At 42.1% G+C, this 20233-nt stretch overlaps 1 protein-coding gene across 1 annotated transcript in view; it reads right to left on the bottom strand.

Moving 5' to 3' along the window:
- Positions 1 to 20233, bottom strand: part of LOC122813886 (zinc finger protein 2-like) — a 235369-nt gene that overhangs the window by 92760 nt on the left and 122376 nt on the right. The window contains exon 5 of the mRNA XM_044086426.1: positions 4111 to 4230. Within this exon, the coding sequence (XP_043942361.1) occupies positions 4111 to 4230 (120 nt within the window). The remainder of the gene's footprint in view (positions 1 to 4110; positions 4231 to 20233) is intronic.

The raw sequence follows: 20233 nt of genomic DNA, 5'->3' as shown, positions 1-20233 counted from the left end.
TGTTTACAGATGAAGAACATAGTACATCAGTAGACAACTAGAATCTATCTGTGAAGTACATAACAGACATCGACAAATGCTGTATAATAAGTACTAGGCTTCTGAGCTTGCTATAATCAAGGTAGTTAGTTAGTGGAGTGGAAAGAAAGGTAGTGGTTGGATGGGGTGGGTGATACTTCACTTTATTCCTTTTACTGCTGACATCCACATTAGCTATTCCTGATCATCTTTTACATGAGATGTTTTTAAAGCTTCCAGTGTTCTTCCAGTGGGATGAGAGGTGAGGCTAAGCAGAAGGTTGGACTACTTTCCTTTCCAGGGATTGATAAGAGTACAGGCAAAGAGAAAGGAACAAGATATTGTTAAATGAAAGACTTGCTCTGGTAGTGTTTTTTTTTGTTCAGACTAGAACAGAAATTGCTGTTACAAAAAGAGGATGATTAGTGGGGCATATAAAATGTTGCATTTTAATATAATCAATTAGAGGAAAGAAGGAAAGACTGGGAAGACAGAATGGAAGAGCACTATGTAAACAAACAATGGGAGGGCATCTGTATGGCTCACAAGTATGCAAAGTATGCAACAAAATTAAGAAAGTTAAGAATTTTTGCTTGCAAGTGTTAGCACAGGATCTGTTTACTCCAAGAAGAGATGCAAATGCTGGAGATGTGATGGGAAAAAGCTGGGCAATTGGGGAAAAATTGTGGGGGGGGATGCAACAGGCAGATTTTATAGATTCCCTACAGTGCACTTTGTCAGAAATATTGGTTGATCAAGACTTTCAAGATGGCTGTACACTAATCAACGGCTTGACTTCAGCTCTTCCAGTATGAAAACTGGAACTGAAAAACTGTAGCTAGAGATTTTTTTAATTTGAATAAAAGTCAGTTACTGACTAGTAAAGTACACTTCCTGGATGCCTACAAAGGCGACATTGAGAACCTGAAAGAAAATCAGTTAAAAAATATAAGGAGAAAAAAACACTACCTGTGAAGAATACTGCAGCTGTTCAGCAAAAAGCAGTTTAAGCTCCAGCTTTGAAGTCATGTCCTGCATCAAGCAATCTAGAGGAAAAATAAATCAAATGTGCTGATCAAAATAAATGAAACTCTGAAGGAGTTAAGCAACTCAAATAACAAAAGGTTGGAAAAATGGAAGAATCTTTAAACAGATGAACTGATAAAACTGCAAGAATTAGAGGTGACATGAAGAGAAGAGTAGCCGAATAAGAGAATGATAAAAAAGAGAAGTTTCAAAAAATTGTAGAATTAGAGGACAGAGCACACAGGGAAAGCCTGAGATTTTCTGCTATACCACAGAAACTGGAAGGAACAGACTATTCATTTTATGAAATAACAAACAACTGGACTGGTATTCCACAGCACTGTTACTTGAAATGGCGCATAGTGTGTATGCTCCAAACCTGCCCATGAGAAAGCAACCAAAACCACTAATAGTAGAGACGCAATCCTACCAGCAGAAAGAGTCGATTCTGACAAAACTGTGGCAGGAGGACAAAGTACTAACAAAGTTGGAGACGGTGCAGTATTTGTGGAAAATGATTACTCACTGTACACCATGCAGAAGAACAGTAAATTTATTCTGATAATCAGGAGTAAAATTATGCATGAATGAATAAGGACCTCCTATCCCTTGTGCCAGAAGGTATCTTTTTGTAAGTTACACTGATGCTCAGCATCACAGTGAAGTGATGCAAAGTGGGTTTTTTTCAGACTTCACTTGCTGCTCCTCTTAATCACTTGGCTACATAACTGGTCTATCTGAGAAGCAAATTAACCTCAGTATGTGCTTCTAAACTGTTTTTTTCCCCAGAGGCTATCAGTATTTCAAATGGTGAGAATAAAGGGCAAGAGCCACGTGAGCTGCCACACTACATTTCATGATCCTTCAGTCTAAGTTGTGCCAGTGACAGTATCTATAGACGGTTGCCAAAGAAGGCATCAGCAGAAATTTGCATTCAACTCTCATAGTTGTGAGTATGCCTCAGGACAATATGTAAATGCTGGTGTGTGTGTGTTACATGGTATAGATACTACAGCTAAGGTGTACCACTGTTGGCTTTCCTAGGTCATTCAGCTATAATGCACAAATAGTTTTCTTAATTTCCCAGGATGTTCAATTTTATCTACAGATAATATTTGGGAAATATTCAATATACATGTCCTTTTTACTACTAACAGGCAAACAAAATGATGTTCTAGCCACTTGGCCTGCATTTAGCATAATTTATGTAGTTTGGAGTACAGTGAAAAGTGTTATCCTAGTCCACCACTATGTATAACTGTATTCTTTACACCAATAGGCAAACTTTGCCAATGTTCAAAGAAGATCTGAGATACTTACTTTTGTAAAGGTTTTGTACAGTCTGCAGTTCACCATTTGATTGATTTTTACTACAAGAGCACAAAAAGCCTATATAAAATGATTTTAGATCCCAAACTATACTTACATTTTCCTTCTACATGGACATATCCATGAGCTCTTTAAAAATGAGCAGTGTGACTTGTTGCCACTGTATGCCATTTCTTTGTATGTATTTTTCAAAAAATGGAAGTCACCTAGTGTGGCTCTAAGAGACTATCTCCCTGCATATATAAATTTATGTTTTCATTATTAAAAGCAGGCACTGTAATCCTTTTGCCAAACAAGAGATTAGGTTTTCAAAATGTATACAAGCTTCGTAAAAGTAAGCACAGTCTCTCACATTACATGTGATACAGTTCTGTAATAATGTTTTCATAATGTGCTTCAAGGAATATGAGCCTCACAAAGGCAGACACAACTTTTCATATTACATGTTATACAAACAGGTTAAAGTCTGTAAACATGTAAAAGCAGGCATTTTCAAAGATCAATCTGTTTTCTTAAATATCGTTCTGTAGTAGTCGTTTATGGTATGTAGTCATGCTAGAATTCTCCTTATTTTTGTTAAAAATAAAAAAAATAAAGCTTTCAATTAAGAATGAGGTTCCACAGTCTGCTGAGCTGAAAAAACTTATGGGTCTTTCAGGAATATAAAGGATTAATCTCCAAGCTTTGAAATTTGCTCCTTGGTTTTCCATCTCCATATGTTCCTCCAATCAGTTCCCTGGGACCTTCCCACCATTGTCTGCAACTGCCTTTAAATAACTGACCTATTGAATGCAATGTATTAGAAAAAGAACACTCATCCATCTACCTCCTTAACTGAATAAACTTCTTGAAACGTTAACAAGGCGCCTGTATTGCTCCTGCAGGGAGGACACCAGAGAGAGACAGAGTTCTCAGAAATCTTCTAGATCTGCTAGCCACAGTGATTTATCTGGGCTAATACTTTATACTTTATAATACTCATAACTACATTTCATATTGGCAGGCTGAATTTAGATGACATTTTGAAATTAGAAGGTGGTTTTCAAACTTTTTAAAAAGAATTACACACAACAAAAACTGTGCTCTTGGGCTGATGAAATCCTGCTGCTCAGGATGAAAGTGCTCACCAAACAAAGTTTTCTCAGACAAAAGTTCTTGTTTTTTTTTTTGTTTTTTTTTTAATTATAATTTTTTCCTGAGTAAGGTATTTTGTGTCCAAAAAGATACTGGAGGCAGAGCATATATAAAACACAGATTTATTCAAATTTCACAAAGTTAATTCATCCACTTTGCTGTTTCAAAAATGAAACAAACAGTACCTTCATAAACATGTCCAATTTACACATCCCTTCAGGGTGGCAGGCTGTGTTAAACAAGAAAGCCCCAGGCCGCAGGCCTCTTCTTCTCACAGGAAAGATCCATGGGTCACACCTTCCAGGCCCCATTTTCAGTTCTAAAACATGTAGATTCTCAACATATAATCTGCAGGCCCACTCCACAGATTAGACCAAACAGTGGTCTCTCACTCCATGCTTCCAACACTTTCTTTCAGTAATGAATTTTGCAACGGTGATAAGGAATGTCAGCTTATAATTTTTCTCTTGTTATGTCACTTCCCTGCTGTGTTATGCAATCAAACCTCCAACATCATGCACTATCTGTACTTTTCCAAGACATTTGCAATATCAATTAAAACCATATAAATCATGTGAAAGGCATAATAAAATGTCTACATACTCTTGTGGTTATCGTGAAGATTATCCTTCTGTTCTGTGACATTTCTTTGATTTACAACACTTTCTGGTAGTTCATCTGCTTTGAATAATAGTGATAACTTCTTAATGGGAATTCTGTATCCTGCATATTAAAATACAAACATAATACTATTTTACTTACTTTATTAACTAGTGTCCCAACTCCACAGTATCACAACTGGGCATGTCTATTTTCAATAGCGAACCAAAGGCAAAACCTCCACACACTGACAGTATATTAACAGGGGAAAATACATATTTATCACTGCAAATGCTAAGCAATACAACAGACAATCTTAGCATATTAAAACTAAAAGAGCCACTGGAGGATAGACAAACAACAAAAATATGTGTAAAGTACAGTTATGCAAAATCGTACCATAACAGTAGATGCCCTTCTCTTTACTGTTGCAGTATTCTTTACAAAAGGGATCCACTGCCAATGATAGCCCAATATCTGGCCAGTATGCCAAAGCCATTAGATCTTATAGGTGTTGTACATCACATGTATGCTCCCCTTGCAAGACATAGGGCATAAAGGTTGCGTACAGACAGAGACAGTCAGAACTGAATTTCCCTTGGAGGACTGAAATACCCCAGGGACAAGGGAGAACATGCACACCCAGAAAGAACAAGACAAAGAGAAAAGTAAGGGGCCCAGAGCCAGGAGGGTAACAAAACAGAGACAAGGGCTACAGCGGTGAGGGAAGGACTGAATCCTACAACAGCAATGAGAAGGATAGCCTCTGTTACGGTAAGATTTTACACAACTGTACTATGTCCATCCATATTACTGTTGCAGTATTTTTCACAGCAGGGAGAGTACAAGAGCTAAAAGGAAGACTGGGAGGAGGAAGGCACAGGAAAGCCCTCAACAGCCTGTAGACAGGTCTGCAAGACAGCCTTGGCAAAACCTGCCCTGGCCCGACAACATGCAATGTATAATGCTTATGAACAGAAGTCCAAGTAGCAGCCTCAAGGATGGAGTTAGTCTCCAAACCTTTAAAAAGAAACACAAAAAAAGAAAAAAAAATCACCCTACTAGAATGTACTCTTATGGATGAAGACACAGATTGGCCATGAAAAAAATAAAAGAAAATGGCTCTAGAAAATCAGGAGATGTTTGCTTGGAAACAGCTAAACCCAAAGTTCTGGTATGAAAAGAAAAAAAATTGCTCAGATTTGTGAATAACATTTGATTTATCTAAATAATTCTGAGCTGTCTAAGCAAGTCCAAGGTGTGGAGAACCTTCTTACTGGCAAACTGCAGAGAAGGTAGAAGGGAAGGATGTTGAATAGGCTGATTAAGAGACAACTCAACCACCTTGGGCAATAAAGAGGATTAGTACAAAGACACTCAGTGAAAAAATAAAAAAGGGGAAATAGCCATAAGAGCCTGAAGTTCAGACACTCTTCACAGAAGTAAGACCCAACAGCAAAACAGTCGTCCAAGTAAAAAGTTGTAAGGAAGCTGAACTAGCAGACTTAAAAGGAATCAGAGTCAGCTTTTCAAGCACAAAACCGAGCTTCCCCATGATGAGGAATAGGTTCTCTTGGGGGCCTACAATGAAGGACATCCTTAAAAATTGCCTGATCTCAAACTGACAGAGCAAAGAGGGGTTTCAAGGGCAGACAAGCACAGATAGCTGACAAGTGTGCTTTATCTGAAGAAAATGCCAAGCTAGAATGGAGCAGATCACACAAACAAGACATGACAAGACAAACCCCCACAGAGAAGGGATCCCAATGGCAAGATAGGCACCAGACAGAAAACCTTTTCCATTTAGACATAAATCATTTTCTGGTAGTGGACATCCTGGCCTCCTGTAGAACCCAAAGCACCTCCTCAGAAAATAGGTGCCTTAAAGGGATCAAAACCTTATCATCAATAGTGTCATTTGAAGAGTGACCTGGTGAGGATGGATGAGAGAGATCCCTTGTCTTGTGTGAGAAAATCCACCCAGTGAGACAAATTGTGGTGACTACCCCAGGTCAATTGATTAAGAAGAGGGATTCAATGGTGACTGGGCCAAAAGGGAGTCACTTACAAGATTTTGGGCGAATCCTGTATGATCTTGTTCAGAACTCATAACAGCAGAGGAGGGGAAGAAAGGCATACAGAAACATTCTCATCCAAGGAAAAGACGAGGCCTTCCAAGTCAGAGGACTTGGTACTCAAACAGAATAGAGGTAGTTGTTTGTTCAGAGGGGAGGCAACAAGATCTTCCTGAGGAATATCCCACGATGGGCTATGTCCAGAAACACATCTCTGTGAAGCATCAATTTATGAGCCTGTGTTCTGGTCCTGCTCAGAGACTCTGTCACTAGATTGTGCTCTGAAGAAATGTAAACTACCTGAAGAGTCATTTGATACTTGACAGCTAGATTCCATGCCTAAAGAACTAATCTGCAAAGGAGAAGACTTTGTACCCTTCCTGCTGGTTAAGATATCACATCATAGTGGTGTCCATGAAGTCTTTGAGGGGGCAGGGAAGGAAAAGGGAATGAAAAGCTTGCAGACCCAGAAGGAGAGCCTTAATCCCTTTTATGTCGATATGGTCTCCTCACTGAAGAGGAAGCCAGAGAACCTAGACTCTCAGAAGGCAACAAGAAGCACCCCACCCCAGATCTGAGGCATTCATGAGCAGTTCCTGAGAAGGAATTGGACCCTGAAAGGGTAGTTCCAGATTGAGAGTTGCTGAATCCACCACTGTGAGGAACAAGGGACACCAGAGGATGGCAATGTTGAAGCCACACTGATTTGAGGTATCATAGGTTGGTACTAGGCTATCGGCCCTAGGGTCTATACAAGCCTAGCCATAACAATTCCCTGGCTATTTCTTTACCACAATTATTTACTGCCCTGGACCCCTGTCTAGCAGGATGACTGACGTGATCCCCAGGGTGAATTTCTCATCTCCCATCCAATCGTCATGGTTCCTTTTCAAGTGGGCCAAAGAGGCACTCTGCTTGACATGTATGGGCAGTCAATTCCAGAGTCTGGGGGAGTCTATGGGTCAGGAACCTATCCCTCCAGCACATTTTGTTCATTGTGATGACAAGGTCTAGATCCCTGGAGCATGTGACTGAGGGATTGGGATTTCTTTAAGTGTAGCATTTCCAACAGCTCTGGGTTTGACATGGCCTTGTATGTTAAGCAGAGATTGCCTCGGAGTAGATGATATGCGACAAAGTATAGCTGGAGTTTATTTTAGACGGTCAGCATAGGGCATCTACTTTAGGCCTGTGACTCTTTTAGTGGGGTATTTCTGTGGCCTTTCCAGTTGTTGCAGATTTCATGAGAGGTACATACCAAATGGGGAGTTGTATTCTATAATGGGTCTAATGAGGTATGAGTAAGTGGGACAATGGCCTCCTTTTTTCTGGATGAAAAGCCCTTAGTGATGAGTTGTGCCACATAGAAGGATTTCCTGATTGTGGTGGTGATGTGGTTATCGAAAGTGAGACCACTGTCCACCTGTGTCCCTAAATCTCTTATCACACTTTTGGTGTTTAGTGTACTGCCACCTATGTGGTAATTCACTGGGTACATGTTTTTTCCCCCAAAGGAGATAGCTATACATTTCTTGGCATTGAGCTTGAGCCCATAGATCTGGCACCAAGCATCTATTTCTGTAAGGCCCTTTTGAAGAATATCCATATCATTTGGGGATTCAATAATGGCTCCCAATTTGCAGTCATCTGCAAACTTTGTTAGTCAGAGTCCCTTAGTGTTGGCCTGTACTTCAGAGAAGTAGATGCCAAACAAGAGCAGTCCCACGACTGAACCCTGAGGTACTCCACTTGTCTGGAGCTGGATTTGGAGTTGGCTACTTTTACAGTGTGGGTTCTGTCAGTAAGCCAGTTGGCAACCCATTGAGTGATGTAGAGATTAATGCCCAGCTTAGTGCGTTTATCTATGATTCCAGAGTGGGGGATGGTGTTGAAAGGCCTGGACCGCCTTACCCTTGTCCACAGCTCTGGACACTGATTCAAAGAAGTCAATCAGGTTCAGGAGACAAGATCGGCCCTTCACAAACCCAAACTGGGTGGCGTCTAGTGTTTGAAGGTTGCCAATGTCTTTGCTTATAAGTTCCATGATAATACATTCCATGGCCTTGCAGATTAGGCTCGTCAGACTGATGGGGCAGTAGTTCCCAGGATCCAAGGTGGATCCCCCCCTTGTGGAGTGGGATAACTGTAGCTGTGCACCACTCAGTGGGCACAAAGCCTGAGGTGAGGCTATGATTAAAGATGACACTTAGGTGAGGTGCCAGTTCATTTTGTAGTTCGTGTAGTATACTGCCCGGGATGTCATCTGGTCCCATGGATGCTGCATTCTTAGCTTTGGAGAGTGCGTTTTTTTACCTGCGTGGCTGCTATTACCAGAATTTGGCAATCTTTCTGTATTGAGATGGGCCCTTTAGGGGGTGAAGTTGGCACTGAATCGATCTGCCAGGATATTAACAATATCCTTGGGATCAGTATATTTAATGCCATTCTGTTGTAGCTCAGAGCAGATCTGAGCATTACCATTTAGATTTTTGACATAGCTATAGAATGCCTTGTGGATGTCTTTGGAATCTTTGGCAATTTTATTTTTGTAACTAGCTTTGGAGGATTTTATGAGGGAGCTCAGCTTCTTACTGAGGCTGGTAAGGGAGTTTTTTGCATCCTGGGATATTCCTCTTTTCGTCAACAGTTTCTTACTTTTGTTGTACAGTTTGTTTATGGCAGGGGACCACCAGATTGGCTTCCTTTTTTTGGAGGAGGGCATCTTGATTCTATTTGGGATGGCACGATTCATGCACGAGTAGATGTGCTCGTACAGTGTCTTAATGTAGGATTCAGCAGCTGAACTTTCAGTTCCCGTATGCATGGGTGTCATGAAGTTTGTCACTTCTGACTTGAATAGCATGAAGTTGGCTTTGGAGAAGTTTTTTACGGAGGTTTCCTTATTAGGGGTGGGGGATGGATTTGGATGTCAAGGGTAAGACCTGACCAACGAGGAGGTGACCATAGGTGTGGAGCATCAATTTCCCATGTTGTTAATGACCAGGTCTAGGATACTGGAGCCCCTGGTGGGACTATGGATTAGGTGATCCAGGGCATTGGAATTTATGAATTCCAAGAACTGTTGGGCAAACGTGTTGGTACACAAGTAGTTTTCCCAGTAAATGGCAGGGTAGTTGAAATCATCCAGTATTACGGTGTATGGTTGTATCTTAATATTTTCCAGTATATTTAGAAAGGTGTAGTGAGAATCTTGTGGCATGGTGGGGGATCTGTAGCAAGCTACAATTTGGATTGCAGTCTTACCTAGTGTTAGTTGCACCTGGAGAATTTTAGATGCATTGCGTTGGGCAACTAGCCTGGTGGTGTGAACAGCCTTGGTGAATATGGACACTCCTCCACCTTTAATGTTTCGGTCCTGGTTTGGTAGCCGAAAAATGTGGTAAGAGTTGTAGCCTGGTATTGCAGGGGTGCTCTCTGGAACCTTGAACCAGGTCTCAGTTACTGCACAGATATCGATGTTCTCCATTTTTAGGAATGACACCAGAAGCTTAGCCAATTGTTGAAGTCAATCATTTTGTCCTTATACTGTGGTATCATTCTGGGTGAAGGCAGGATGATAATCATGGCTACGGTAATACCTGCCTGGGCCACATGATCCGAGAGCTCTTCCATGTCTCTTTTCATGTAGTCCAAGGAGGTATGTCTCAAGTCATTCACTCCAACATGGACAATGACAGAGTCATATTTGTACTTGTTGTGGAGTGACGTGAATGCATGCATTGTGTGTCAGATCCTGGCACCTGACAGGCAGCTGACTGTAATTTTCTCCTTGTGCAGCCTGGTAAGTGGGACAGCAGTGTGCCTGACTATAGAGTCACCTATGACTAAAGTGTTGGGTATGTTGTCTTGCCTTAGGGGCTGTTGTTGGTTGGAACAATGGTGTTGTGGAGCTATGTGACACTTTGATTGTGATTGGTGTTTGATTACGTTTCAGCTTCAAAGGTCCTTGTTGCTTGGGCAGGTTACTGTTAAGGGCCTCTGCATATGAGGGTTTAGTGCTGCTATGTGAGGGTGTTGGTGGTGTGGGTTTAGAAGGGCTATGGTTGCTTGAGGTGCAGTGCAGGTGTTCACCTTCTCCTCTTGATTGTCTAGCACAATCTTGGGTGGAGACAGCGTTGCTTCCAATTTGGCTATGTAAGTGCATCTCTCGCAGGTTGTAGTGTTGGGTGGTAGGAGGAGAGGGTTGTCTGTGTACATGAGGTAATTGCTGCATTTCCCCAGTATGCTCAGGTTCACCAAGTGGACAGGAGAAATCACTGGAAGCTGACCCTTGGACATGCCTGTTTGGGGCTTTTTTTGTAAAGTACAAGAGCTGTTTTCCCTTACCTTAGCAAGGTACTTTGCAATTATAGGCTGTTTAGTGCATATGATTAATTTCTCCTTATTAACAAGGAGAGTTGAGTGTTTGTATCAGTTTAAGGCTTCCTAGTGCTTTCCAGCAGGTTTTAGAGCAAGTGCTAGTCACAGGGATGCTTAAAGGTAAGATGAAAAAAAAATGGTTTATCCTAAACACTGCAGTGTGCACTAGAGGAGTTAGATATGAACATGTCTAAAAAGTTAAGTTTTAGTGGAGTCTCACTATTTTTAAAACAGCAAGATAGACTGAAAGGGGGTCACTTTTGTATTCTGGTACTATGGAATACACTATGATGGCCAATACATTTAAATAGTTGAAGGGGAGTGATTTTACAAAATGATAATTTTGCTCTTACTCACACAAGCCAGTAAAAGCAGAGAGGAAATGAGATATATGGTCAAATTAACATAAGGGGCAGGCAACTAGAAAGACAGTGGTGTTTAAGAACACAACAGTAACCGGGTAGGGAAAAAATTCTGTCTGACTCACAAGAGAAGAGCTGTGGTCTCTTTTCAAATTTTAATATGCAGTTAAAAGCAGAATACAAGTAAAACACAAGGTAAAGAAAACAAATCACAGTATTCAAAATAGTAAAAGGCAATAAAGTAATACAAAACACAACAAATAAAATGCAAACTAACCTTTCCCTCACAGCAAAGTGTAGCATAGTCTGGGTGAGCCTTTCTAGTAAACATCTTGGATCTTCTTCATTTGGACTCTGGTGACAGGAAGCATGGGAATGGTGAAGGCCATAAACTCCACAATCCCGAGAAATTTCTGGCCAGGAGAGAGGACTGAGGAAGAAGACACTGGAAAAAGGTCATCAGGGACAAAGCCTTGGCAGCAGGAAGAGAAGCCAACATGGAAAAGGACTGAATCTTGCAACTGAGAAAAATAAAATCCTGGGAAGGAGTAAGAACAGACTCCTTAAGACTGACAGTGAACTCCAGACTTTGTAAAAGACAATTGGTAAAGTGAAGATCTTGTAGAAGGCTGCTGGAAGAAGTAGCTTGAATCAGGAGGTTGTCCAGATAAGAGAAAAAGTACAGTTTTGTACCTACCATAAATGTAGATGTCCGAACTGGATAGCATCTGCAGTCATAACAAGTGGGTTGTCCTGTCGTCAGGCAGCCCTGCAGTCGGCCGGATTCCAAAGTCCGGGTCCGGCTTCGGCTGATGTCGCACTCCACCCGACGTCATCTCTGTTGGTCTTCGGGTATAAAAGCATCAGCCGACGCCATTTTCCTCAGTGTTTCTTGCCCCAGATGCCAGTAGCCCTCTTGCAGGCTAAAATTTGGATAGATGCCAATGTTTCCAAATAGATAGAGGTAAACACAGCAATAAGCATATATGTACATATATACAAACAAATACACCATAAAGACTCCCCAACAGCTAGCTATTAGGAGGGTAAACACCCTAGGAGTACCACAGAGGGAAGGAGGGAGGTAATCCTGACTGCAGATGCTATCCAGTTCGGACATCTACATTTATGGTAGGTACAAAACTGTACTATGTCCTTCATGGATGCATCTGCAGTCATAACAAGTGGGTAGAATACCATAGCCAACTAGGGAGGAGGATAAAAGTAGATTATGGTGTGTTTAGGATCCCTTGCAGTACAGCAGTGGCAAACCCTGCTCGGGATCTGGAATATAGAGGCAAATTATAATGCTTGGCAAATGTATGCACGGAGGTCCAAGTAGCCGCCTCAATAATGTCTGTGGTTGCCACTCCTCGTAAGAAGGCTGTGGTAGTGGCTGTTGCCCTTGTAGAATGAGGTCTTATGTTCTGTGGAATTGGTTTTCCATGGAAGGAGTAACAGTATTGTATGCAATTTCCTATCCATTTGGAGATTGTCTGTTTGGAAATAGCTTTTCCTTCCCTTCCTGTTGCATAGGCTACAAAAGTTGGTCAGTCTTTCTGCTATTTTTGTTCTGTCCAAGTAGTAGCGTAGCTGTCTATGTACATCCAAGGTATGCAGTATTCTTTGCCCTCTGTTTTGTGGGTTGGGAAAGAAGGTAGGTAGGTGGATTGCCTGGTTTAAAGACACTCTGGATACCACCTTGGGCATAAATGTAGGATTAGTCCTCAAGGACACTCTATCTTGGTGGAAGATTAGGAAGGGTTGCACTGCCATTAAGGCCTGTAGTTCTGAAACCCTCCTTGCTGAAGTAATTGCCAGTAGGAAAGCAGTTTTCCATGACAGGTGTTGTAGGTCTGCTGTTGCTGCTGGTTCAAAGGGTGATAGTGTCAACTTTTCTAGCACAAAGTTTAAATCCCAAGCTGGTAATGGTGGTTTCCTTGGAGGTTTTACATTCTTGATTCCTCTGAGGAACTGCCTGAGCAAAGGTGAAAAACAGGTGGATCAAAGCTGTATTCTGCTGAAATAGCTGATGCATGTATCTTGATGGAGGAGTAGGACAGGCCTGAATGAAGAAGTTCGCCAGATACTCCAGAATGTTAGGCATATCTATGTTTGACACATCTTTTCCTCTTTCCGTACTCCAAATGACAAACCTTTTCCATTTTCCAGCATAGTTCCTTCTTGTTGAAGGTCTGCGTGCTTCAAGAATAATGTCTTTAACTCTTTGGGAAAGTTCTGGATTAGCTGCTGCTATGTGATGTTCCATGCAGTCAGTTGCAGCGTTTTTAGGTTTGGATGTATGATGCTGTAGTTGTTCTGAGTGAACATCAAAGGCATCAGTGGTATTGGCCACATATTGTTCGAGACATGCTCTTCAGTAGTGGGTACCAGTGTTGTCTTGGCCAGTTTGGAGCTATCAGGATTATCCTTGGACGTTCTTCCTTGATTTTTAGTAGTACCTTGTGTATCAAAGGAAGAGGTGGGAATGCATATGCTGTTAGGCCTTTCCAGTTGAAGGAGAGTGAGTCCACTTTCCATGCTAGTGGGTGGAATGTCCTTGTGCAGATTTTTTGAGCTGGTAATTGAGTGGTAATGCGAATAGGGCTATTTTTGGCATTCCCCATTTCTTGAGATGCTCTTGAAGCTGTCCGGGTGCAGCTTCCATTCGTGCGCATCCGAGGTGGTTCTGCTTAATATGTCTGCCAGAGTATTGTCTTTCCCGGTACAAATATTGCCTGTAACTGAATGTTGTAGCTGAGTGCCAGGGTCCACAGCTCCAAGGTCATTCTGCATAGGGGGTATGAATGAGTGCCTCCCTGTTTGTTGATGTACCACATGACTGTGGTGTTGTCTGTCCTTATCATCAACTGGCCCTCTTTGAGAAATGGTTTGAACTTTTGGATTGCCAGTTTTACTGCCAGCATTTCTTTTAGATTGATGTGCAGGTGAAGTTGATCCTGTGTCCACAATCCTTGCACGCATTTGTCCAGCATGTGGGCACCACATCCTAGGTCTGAAGCGTCTGTTGTGATGGTCTGGCTTGGTTGACATCTGCGAAAGGGTAGGCCTGGGTTTGACTGGCATGCCTGAGCCCACCATAGGAACTCCTGTTTTAAGCATGGAATTAGTGGGATTTCTGTTTCTAGACTGTGTCTGTGTTGGGACCATAAATTCTTTAGGTACCACTGTAGTTTCCTCATATGTAGTCTGGCAAATGGGACCAAGATTATGCATGATGCCATGAAGCCCAAGGCCTGCAGAACTTTTCTTGCTGTTAACTTGTTCAGTTTTGTTAGTGCCAAGAAGTAAAGAGGAAGTTCTTTTGTTTTTCTGTGGTCAGGAATGCCATTTGTTGTACTGTGTCCAATTCTGCGCCCAAGAATGTCCTTGTTTGGGATGGTATCAGTCTTGACTTTTGTAAATTGACTGTGTATCCCAGTCCTTGTAGCAAGTAAATGACCCTTTGTAAATCTGTTGTCAGCTTGCTTTTGTTGTCCCCTTGTAGCAGGCAGTCGTCCAGGTATGGGTAAATTTGAATTCCTGTAGTCTGCAATGGGCGATTACTGATGCCAGGCATTTTGTGAATACTCTGGGCAGTAGATAAGCCAAAGGGCAATGCTGAGAATTGATAGTGCTCTGATCCTGCAAGAAATCTGAGGTACCTTCTGGTGATTGGTCGAATGGGGGCGTGGAGGTGTGCCTCCTTGAGATCTAGAGTTACCAGCCAAGACTCCTTGCCCAGCATGGGAAGAAGTTGCTGTAGGGTCAGCATTTTGAATTTTGGGACAATGATGTATGTATTTAAGGTGGACAGGTCGAGAATTGGTCTCCAACTTTTTCCTTTCTTGGAACTAGGAATAGTCTGGAGTAGAACCCTTTCCTTGTTCTGCTGTTGGCACTCTTTCCACAGCTCTCATGTTTGCTAACTCCATTATCTGGCGTAGAGCCTCTGTTTTTGATTTGGAGGTAGATTTGGCATTCCTCTTTTGACTGGTAAAGTGTGGAAGTGAAACCGGTAACCTTGATCTATGGTTTGTAAAATCCACTTGTCTTTTGTTATGTAGTGCCAGTTCTTTGAAAATAAGGTTAACTTTCCGCCTAGAGGAGCTGCTATTTGTTCCCTGGTAGGCGGATTTAGGATTAAGTTACTGTGGTTGTGCTGATGTAGTGGCAGTGGCTGTGTCTGTGCCTCTGTTGTTACCTTGCCACTGTCGTCCTCTGTAGGCACCTCCTCTGGATTGGTTTCTGCCTCTGGAACGTCTATTCCTGCCCCTTTGAAATTTTGTGGAGTCAGGAAAGGACCAATTTTGGCAGGCCAGTTCCTGCTAAACCTTGGGGTTGAACCTGCAAGAAATCTTTAACAGTTTGAACAGATTTTGCCTTTTCTTCCATTTTCTTCATAACCTGCTGGGCAGGTGTACCAAACAAACTTGTCTTGTCCATAGGAGCATCTAGCAACTTAGCTTTAACATGATCCGGTAAAGCTTGTTCCTTTAGCCATGCATGCCTTCTTATCACTGTGCCTGTCATGGCTGATCTAAATGAAGCCTCCAGTGCATCATAGCCACATTTTAAGGAATGGTTGCTAACCTGTTGTATGTTATTTACCATCTCTAATACATATTTCTTATCAAGAGATTCATCAGTGGTTAGTTTTTAGTTAACTGATCAAGCATAAACTCTTGGTATTGTATCATGTGAAACTGACAGTTTAAAGCTCTAGCTGAGAGAGTAGCTGAAGTGTAGATCTTGCTACCCCATCTTTCTAGTGACCTTGCTTCCCTTTCAGAAGGAATAGGGTTTTAGCTGTGGTCGCGCTACTGCCTTGGGACCCTGGGATATAGTTTCTGGGTCTGCAAGTGGGGCCTTGTAAAGGTGGTGATGAGTATCTGGCACCCTGTAAAATCTGTCTGGTTTGGCAGGGGCTGGGGGTAAAGAATCTGGAGCGGAGCAAACATCATTGAAAGCATCATCCACCACAGAGAACAGGAGGTATAGCTAAGGGCCTGTGCTGTGGGAGGTGCAGAAAGGTCCCAAGTCTTTTCTGGAGTCTGAAAAATCCTGTTGCTGCCATTGGAACTGTTCTGCATGGCATGCAAGGTTTCCCCAAAGGAGAATTCTTCTGGTGGGGAAGCAGCTGGAATGGATTCTTCAGCATCAGAATCTTCAAAATTGGAGAAGGGAGCCTCAGGCTGGTCAGTTATGTCTGATTCATCAGCAGAATCATCAGAAGAAACTGGCTCAGGGGGCTCTGCCCTAGGTCTCTTCTCTGGGGGCTGAGAGGCCCTGTCTGGGTGAGATTGAGATCCTCTAATTAAAGAAATTAAATCTTCTGCCAAAGAAAGCATTTGAGAACTAGAAGAGGGCCTGGAAGTGGGGGGTTTAACAGGCACTGATTTAGTAGTCTTGGCTGCTTTAGCCCTGGCGAAGGCCTTAATGGACATGGCAGCTGGAGGCCTAGCAGCACCACGTGCTGGGGTAGAGACATCCAAGGGGATGGTGTCTGATAAGTCAACCACCGTAGTGGGTAAAATTTCTGAGGTCGATTCAAGAGTTGTAGCAGGGGCCTCAGTTGTAAGAATAGGTTCAGCTGTACTTTGAGCAGTTTTCTCGGTTTCGGCCGAAACCGAGACACTCGCGGTTTGCTTTACCGTGGTTTCGGCCGAAACCGCGGACTGCGAGTGTCGGTCTTTATCTTTGCGTTTTGGGGTAGTCGGAGGATCCGACGGCATAATGTACACAAAATCAGAACCGAAAAACTGTTCTGCAAACTCCGACCGACGCCTAAGCGTTCGTCGGTTGAAAGAGGCACAGGCGAACAGGCTGCTACGTCGTGGGCTGGGCCTAAACAAGGCAGACAGTAAGAGTGGAAATCTTTATGAGGTATTTGTTTCCCACAGGTTAAACAATTGTTAACTTTTTCTGACATCGGCTGAGGCAAGAAAGAGTCCCCAACGGGGTACTTAGCTTTAGAAGTCTTCGAAGTAGTATTCGGTAGAAGTAATCTCTGGATCCGACCGACCGGCACTTGCGAACAGCTTCTGCTTCGGGCGCCACGCGGCAAGAAAGACTGGGGAAAATGGCGTCGGCTGATGCTTTTATACCCGAAGACCAACAGAGATGACGTCGGGTGGAGTGCGACATCAGCCGAAGCCGGACCCGGACTTTGGAATCCGGCCGACTGCAGGGCTGCCTGACGACAGGACAACCCACTTGTTATGACTGCAGATGCATCCATGAAGGACATCTCTGTACCCTCAAAGCCTGCAAAAGGCAAAACAGGAGCAAGGCATTTGATAAATAACCTTGGGGTCAGTAGAAAGGCCAAAGGGCAAAGCAGAAAACTGAAAATGAGAGGAAGCAACAAAGGAATGTAAACATTTCTTGAATAGAGAGTGAATGTGGATATGAAGATATACAACTGGTGTCAAAGTTCCCTCCTTTTGAGTAACGAAAAACGTGCCAAAGTAAAAACCCCTTCTCACTTGAGTGTGTGGAACAGGTTGAATGGTGCTCTGATCCAAAAGAGACTGCAAAACATCTGGGAAGAGAGATTTGGTCTGGAGGATGTTGCGGAATGCCTGAAAAAGGGGAAAAGATTTCCATATCATGAAATACTTTTGACAAATAATAGCACAAAAGAGTCTGAGATGATCTGTTGCCAATTTGGGAGAGACAGAGAAAGGTATCAAGACAGGGGACCTAGTTGAGGGGAAGAGGGGGCAAAATGTCAACTACAGTTAGGCTTATCCTGAAAGGAAGACCTCTGAGATGTAGGAGTCTGAGTGGATGCAGCACAAGGAATATGCCTATACTCCTTCTTACCCTTGGGGAGGCTGATAAGTCTACCTACAAAGGCAGATTTAGAAAGATAATTCCTCTGGCATTAGTATATAGAAGAGACAAAAATATGTCTTACCCTTATTCTGGAGGCACTTGAAGTGGTCAGCTGCAGCTGTTGCAGAAAGATTTTTCATTATCCAGACTATCATCCAAAAGTTTGGCAAAGCCTGAAGATGAAGCCAAGAATAACGCCTCTTCATGGAATCAAAGGCAGCAGCCCCGGAAGAGGCATCAGCTGCATCACAATTACATTTTATGGAATAATGGGTGAGCTGTGAAGTGGACTGAAGCAGGGAAAGAGGTAAAGCTTTCCTTCAGAATCAGGAAGATCAGACACAACCTTGGCTACCTGAGAAAGCCCATCCAAGACATACCTGGTCATGTGGGTTTGGTAATTAATAGCAAAAAATCAAGATAGCATATCAGAAAGGGAAAAAAAACAGCACTCTCTCTCTCTCTCTCTCTCTCTCTCTCTCTCTCTCTCACTTTTAAAGTCCAAAGTTTAATATAAAGCAATCCAACGCATAAACGCTTTACAAACACTGCATTTTCATACCTATTACACAGACTTCCTCAGATGTGGACTTACCACCACCTTACTTTTATCCTCCTTCCAGTTAATCAATTACTGAAGAACAAAAATTAAAATGCTGCATCAGTAACCAACATGAGTTGAGGTTAAGAACACGGTTAAAAACATTGCTAAAAACATTTTAGTACAACTTCACATTTAAAATAACAAATTATCTAAAATATATCCTAAAACTTTTATTAAAAACTTCTGCTAAAAATCTGAAGTGCCATATTAATAAATATTCACATTCTGTTTTTAAAAAAAACATACAGACATGTTAAAATGTTGTGAATAATAGTACAAGGGCTCCCATCCTATGGTTCAAAGTCAATAATACACCCAGGAAGGAATTACAGAACACATTTTCATTTAGAATTCTTCACAACTTACATTTTTAACAATGGGGCAATGGAAATACTCTCATTCAGACCTGGTGGTGGTGTGGCTTGCAATGTTATTTACCACCATAATTCTTTATATTCCACTTTTTATTTCCACAGCCCTCCTCTTAATTCTTTTTTCACCTGCTAAACACAAAAAATGCATACCGTGCTTCCATACATTCTTTAGTGTGTGTGTACAAAGCATTTGTTTCCTTCTTTGTATGTTATAATTGTACTCATAGATACTTCTCCTTAATTTTTGTTCTGTCTTACCTATGTAAAATGAACCACATTACTCACAAGTTGCACAATAAACCAGTCCTGCTGAGTCACAATTGGAAAATTCCTTCCCCCATATCCACCTATTTCTACCGGCTAAAAATAAGCAGTCCTTATTTGACACCTAATTACATTGCGAACAATGTCCACACTTATAGGTCCCTTTCCTTCGTTTATCTATGTTGTGCTTGTGGGTGGCCGCGGTGGTGCAGTGGTTAGCATTGCCGCCTCATAGCAAGAGGTTCTTTGGTTCGATCCTTGGCTGGGGTGCCTTCTGTGCGGCGTCTGCATGTCCTCCCTGTGGTCGCGTGGGTTTCCTCCCACATCCCAAAGACATGCTGTAGGTGGATTGAACACTCTAAATTGGCTCTAGGTGTGTGTGTGTGTGTGTGTGTGTGTGTGTGTGTGTGTGTGTGTGTGTGTGTGTGTGTGTGTGTGTGTGCACCTTCTGTGGAACGTTGGGTGCCGGGCTGGCAACCTGACACTGTAAAACTGCACTGCCAATCATGAGTGGACAGGTGATCTACTGTGGCGACCCCTAACCGGGAAAAGCCGAAAGAAGAAGAAGATCTATGTTGTGCTTGTAGAAATTGGAGGGGTCAAAAACCTTGTCCCTAGCAAAATATATAGACATTAACCTTAAGAAACTATGGCTAAAAAGGAAGGTAATCTTGAGGGAGTCTTGGGATTTTTTGAGGGAAATAAAAGAGGAGTTGTATAGTGACAATGTTGTCTTTGTAACCATTGATGTGGTTGATTTATTTTCCAGTATACCACACAGTGAGGGGTTGCGCATATGTTAGAAGAAATAATATTTAAGGATGGAGAATTAACCCAAAACAAAAAACTGGTATGTTAGCAAAATGGGAAGAGAAATGATTTTGAGGTCTGTATATTCCAGGTACCGGACCCTCTATAGGAGACTTTTGGATGATATATGTATCCTATGGACAGGTACTACAGAAAAGTTTCAGGAATTTATTGCGTATATTAATAACACAACTACATTTTTAAGCTTCACACATAACTATTCACATGAGAGATTGCATTACCTGGATGTGGAAATATACAAGAATGAATAGAAATTTAACTCAAAAATTTATAGAAAAAGTACATTTTCTAATTCCATCCTACACTTTAATAGTGCACACCCCCCACATTACAAGAGAAATATTATAAAGGGGCAATATGTGCACGCAATGAAAGTGAGACTTTGGAAAAGTTGTT

Source organism: Protopterus annectens, chromosome 10.part0 (assembly GCF_019279795.1).
Source record: "Protopterus annectens isolate FY-2018-M chromosome 10.part0, PAN1.0, whole genome shotgun sequence".
NCBI classification, from domain to species: domain Eukaryota; kingdom Metazoa; phylum Chordata; order Ceratodontiformes; family Protopteridae; genus Protopterus; species Protopterus annectens.
Note: the sequence above shows the minus strand (reverse complement) of the source record. Positions and strands in the feature narration are given on the sequence as shown.